Consider the following 5,000-nt stretch of genomic DNA (forward strand, 5'->3'; position numbering starts at 1 on the left):
CACATCCTCCCGATGTCGGCCTTCCTGCATGTGTTGTGTAAAGTGACAGAGCTACAGCGCTGTTTGTCAGATCAGGAAACGTCAACATCCTATAATAATAACGTCAGCAGAGGAATGTCAAGGTGTGTGTTTATGAGTCACAGTGACACAAGTCATTTAAAAAAATGTTTATTGAACCTGTATTTAACTAGGCAAGTCAGAACAAATTCTTATTTACAATGACGGCCTACCGGGGAACAGTGGGTTAACTGCCTTGTTCAGGGGCAGAACGACAGATTTTTACCTTATCAGCTCGGGGATTTGAACTTGCAACCTTTTGGTTACTAGTCCAACGCTCTAACCACTAGGCTACCTGCCTCCCCCCTCTAACCACTAGGCTACCTGCCTCCCCCCTCTAACCACTAGGCTACCTGCCTCCCCCCTCTAACCACTAGGCTACCTGCCCCCCCCCCCCCCCCTCTAACCACTAGGCTCCTAGGCTCCATGCAGTACCCCCTCTAACCACTAGGCTCCTAGGCTCCCTGCAGTACCCCCTCTAACCACTAGGCTCCTAGGCTCCCTGCAGTACCCCCTCTAACCACTAGGCTCCTGCAGTACCCCCTCTAACCACTAGGTTCCTAGGCTCCCTGCAGTACCCCCTCTAACCACTAGGCTCCTAGGCTCCCCCTCTAACCACTAGGCTCCCTGCAGTACCCCCTCTAACCACTAGGCTCCCTGCAGTACCCCCTCTAACCACTAGGCTCCCTGCAGTACCCCCTCTAACCACTAGGCTCCCTGCCTCCCTCCTCTAACCACTAGGCTCCCCCCTCTAACCACTAAGCTCCCTGCAGTACCCCCTCTAACCACTAGGCTCCCTGCAGTACCCCCTCTAACCACTAGGCTCCCTGCAGTACCCCCTCTAACCACTAGGCTCCCTGCAGTACCCCCTCTAACCACTAGGCTCCCTGCCTCCCTCCTCTAACCACTAGGCTCCCCCCTCTAACCACTAGGCTCCCTGCAGTACCCCCTCTAACCACTAGGCTCCCTGCAGTACCCCCTCTAACCACTAGGCTCCCTGCAGTACCCCCTCTAACCACTAGGCTACCTGCCTCCACCCTCTAACCACTAGGCTCCCTGCAGTACCCCCTCTAACCACTAGGCTACCTGCCTCCACCCTCTAACCACTAGGCTCCCTGCAGTACCCCCTCTAACCACTAGGCTACCTGCCTCCACCCTCTAACCACTAGGCTCCCTGCAGTACCCCCTCTAACCACTAGGCTCCTATCACCCCGACGTGATATAAACACACAACCTTCTGATAAAGTTATTGTTTGTTGACACACAGAGGGAGAGCTGGAGAAAGTAGAGTGGAGACAACCCACCATTAACACTGTGGGGCTCAGAACGAGGTGGCTTCCTGACCAGACCCCTCCCAGGACTCACCACCAGGCTCCTCCTCCCAGTACTCACCACCAGGCTCCTCCTCCCAGTACTCACCACCAGGCTCCTCCTCCCAGTACTCACCACCAGGCTCCTCCTCCCAGTACTCACCACCAGGTAACTGACCAGGCTCCTTCTCCCAGTACTCAACACCAGGTAACTGACCAGGCTCCTTCTCCCAGTACTCAATACCAGGCTCCTCCTCCCAGTACTCACCACCAGGCTCCCCCTCCCAGTACTCACCACCAGGCTCCTCCTCCCAGTACTCACCACCAGGCTCCTCCTCCCAGTACTCACCACCAGGCTCCTTCTCCCAGTACTCACCACCAGGCTCCTTCTCCCAGTACTCAACACCAGGCTTCTTCTCCCAGTACTCAACACCAGGCTCCTTCTCCCAGTACTCAACACCAGGCTTCTTCTCCCAGGACTCAACACCAGGCTCCTTCTCCCAGTACTCAACACCAGGCTTCTTCTCCCAGGACTCAACACCCAGGTAACTGACCAAGCTCCTTCTCCCAGTACTCAACACCAGGCTCCTTCTCCCAGTACTCAACACCAGGCTCCTTCTCCCAGTACTCAACACCAGGCTCCTTCTCCCAGTACTCAACACCAGGTAACTGACCAGGCTCCTTCTCCCAGTACTCAACACCAGGCTCCTTCTCCCAGTACTCACCACCAGGCTCCTTCTCCCAGTACTCACCACCAGGCTCCTTCTCCCAGTACTCAACACCAGGTAACTGACCAGGCTCCTTCTCCCAGTACTCAACACCAGGCTCCTTCTCCCAGTACTCACCACCAGGCTCCTTCTCCCAGTACTCACCACCAGGCTCCTTCTCCCAGTACTCAACACCAGGTAACTGACCAGACTCCTTCTCCCAGTACTCAACACCAGGCTCCTTCTCCCAGTACTCAACACCAGGCTCCTTCTCCCAGTACTCAACACCAGGCTCCTTCTCCCAGGACTCAACACCAGGTAACTGACCAGACTCCTTCTCCCAGGACTCAACACCAGGCTCCTTCTCCCAGGACTCAACACCAGGTAACTGATCGGGGACATGTTTGTCTATAAGGGGATACATACAGTACATATAATGGATAGTGTGTGGTCCATTGTCTGTTCTACCACCCCAGAGGCAGTGAAGAGAGACAGGAAATGAAGGTAGAGAGGACGCATTAGAAGGGTGTGGGGTTGGATTAAAACCTGGCAGGTATCTGTTAGAGAGGACGCATTAGAAGGGTGTGGGGTTGGATTAAAACCTGGCAGGTATCTGTTCTGAAGGCAGTGCCAGTAACCACTAGACCACCCCAGGCAGTGCCAGTAACCACTAGACCACCCCAGGCAGTGAAGAGAGACAGGAAATGAAGGTAGAGAGGACGCATTAGAAGGGTGTGGGGTTGGATTAAAACCTGGCATGTATCTGTCCTGAAGGCAGTGCCAGTAACCACTAGACCACCCCAGGCTGTGCCAGTAACCACTAGACCACCCCAGGCTGTGCCAGTAACCACTAGACCACCCCAGGCTGTGCCAGTAACCACTAGACCACCCCAGGCTGTGCCAGTAACCACTAGACCACCCCAGGCAGCGCCAGTAACCACTAGACCACCCCAGGCAGTGCCAGTAACCACTAGACCACCCCAGGCTGTAGTTTGTGTAAAGGCTGTGCTGTGGGATTAATAAAGATACTATTTGAAGAGGTATCATAGACAGGACGCTATCGCAGGGCCTCAATACACCACATGACAAACACCCTCTGACTCTGTCTGTCTGGATTGCAGGACTGTTTTCTTAGTGCTCAGGCTTGGACATGTTTCTAACGATCCTCGGCTTCAACAGTCCTGTTCTACATAGCTAGTAGCTCATTGTGACATCCGAAGGGGGGATAGGCTTTTAGCCCTGCTGTCTGCTGTCTCTGCTTGCTGTCTGCTGGCTCTGCTTGCTGTCTGCTGGCTCTGCTTGCTGTCTGCTGGCTCTGATTGCTGTCTGCTTGCTGTCTGCTGGCTCTGCTTGCTGTCTGCTGGCTCTGATTGCTGTCTGTTTGCTGTCTGCTGGCTCTGCTTTCTGTCTGCTGGCTCTGCTTGCTGTCTGCTGGCTCTGTTTGCTGTCTGCTGGCTCTGCTTGCTGTCTGCTGGCTCTGCTTGCTGTCTGCTGGCTCTGCTTGCTGTCTGCTGGCTCTGCTTGCTGTCTGCTGGCTCTGCTTGCTGTCTGCTGGCTCTGCTTTCTGTCTGCTGGCTCTGCTTGCTGTCTGCTGGCTCTGTTTGCTGTCTGCTGGCTCTGCTTGCTGTCTGCTGGCTCTGCTTGCTGTCTGCTGGCTCTGCTTGCTGTCTGCTGGCTCTGCTTGCTGTCTGCTGGCTCTGCTTGCTGTCTGCTGGCTCTGTTTGCTGTCTGCTGGCTCTGCTTGCTGTCTGCTGGCTCTGTTTGCTGTCTGCTGACTCTGCTTGCTGTCTGCTGGCTCTGCTTGCTGTCTGCTGGCTCTGCTTGCTGTCTGCTGGCTCTGCTTGCTGTCTGCTGGCTCTGTTTGCTGTCTGCTGGCTCTGCTTGCTGTCTGCTGGCTCTGCTTGCTGTCTGCTGGCTCTGCTTGCTGTCTGCTGTATGCTGGCTCTGCTTGCTGTCTGCTGGCTCTGCTTGCTGTCTACTGGCTCTGTTTGCTGTCTGCTGGCTCTGCTTGCTGTCTGCTGGCTCTGTTTGCTGTCTGCTGGCCCTGCTTGCTGTCTGCTGGCTCTGCTTGCTGTCTGCTGGCTCTGCTTGCTGTCTGCTGGCTCTGCTTGCTGTCTGCTGGCTCTGTTTGCTGTCTGCTGACTCTGCTTGCTGTCTGCTGGCTCTGCTTGCTGTCTGCTGGCTCTGCTTGCTGTCTGCTGGCTCTGCTTGCTGTCTGCTGGCTCTGCTTGCTGTCTGCTGGCTCTGCTTGCTGTCTGCTGGCTCTGCTTGCTGTCTGCTGGCTCTGTTTGCTGTCTGCTGACTCTGCTTGCTGTCTGCTGGCTCTGCTTGCTGTCTGCTGGCTCTGCTTGCTGTCTGCTGGCTCTGCTTGCTGACTCTGCTTGCTGTCTGCTGGCTCTGCTTGCTGTCTGCTGGCTCTGCTTGCTGTCTGCTGACTCTGCTTGCTGTCTGCTGGCTCTGCTTGCTGCTGGGGCTGTTGTTAAGCATGGGGAGAGACAATCATATGACAGCCAAAGAATCAGACGCCTTAAGTTCTAACCACTGGCACAAACAGAGAGCCACAGACACACACAGTTATTGTGCCACATAAAATGCCCCAAGTTAGTAGGACAAGAGAAACCAATCAGCCATTGTTGAGCATGGGGAGAGGCTGTCATATGATAGTAGCACAAACAGCAAGCTTAAGTTACCACTGAAAGGCAGAGTTGGCTTTCAATAACAACAACAACCACCACTACCACCACCACCACCACCACCACCACCACCACCACCACCACCACCACCACAACAACATCAACAACAACCACAACAACCACAACAACCACCACCACCACATCAACAACCACAACCACAACAACAACCACCACAACCACAACAACAACAACAACAACCACAACAACAACAACAACAACAACAACCACATCCA

At 54.8% G+C, this 5,000-nt stretch overlaps 1 protein-coding gene across 7 annotated transcripts in view; it reads left to right on the plus strand.

Annotated features, from left to right (window-relative positions):
- Positions 1 to 5,000, plus strand: part of LOC139571620 (uncharacterized) — a 62,967-nt gene that overhangs the window by 5,926 nt on the left and 52,041 nt on the right. For all 7 annotated transcript variants that reach the window (XR_011674329.1, XM_071394667.1, XM_071394670.1 and 4 more), the window contains exon 4: positions 1,325 to 1,536. Coding sequence is in view for 6 of the 7 variants with exons in the window: in XM_071394667.1 (XP_071250768.1) it covers positions 1,325 to 1,536 (212 nt within the window). In the remaining variant the exon portion in view is untranslated. The remainder of the gene's footprint in view (positions 1 to 1,324; positions 1,537 to 5,000) is intronic.

This window comes from Salvelinus alpinus, chromosome 3 (genome assembly GCF_045679555.1).
Source record: "Salvelinus alpinus chromosome 3, SLU_Salpinus.1, whole genome shotgun sequence".
NCBI lineage: Eukaryota > Metazoa > Chordata > Actinopteri > Salmoniformes > Salmonidae > Salvelinus > Salvelinus alpinus.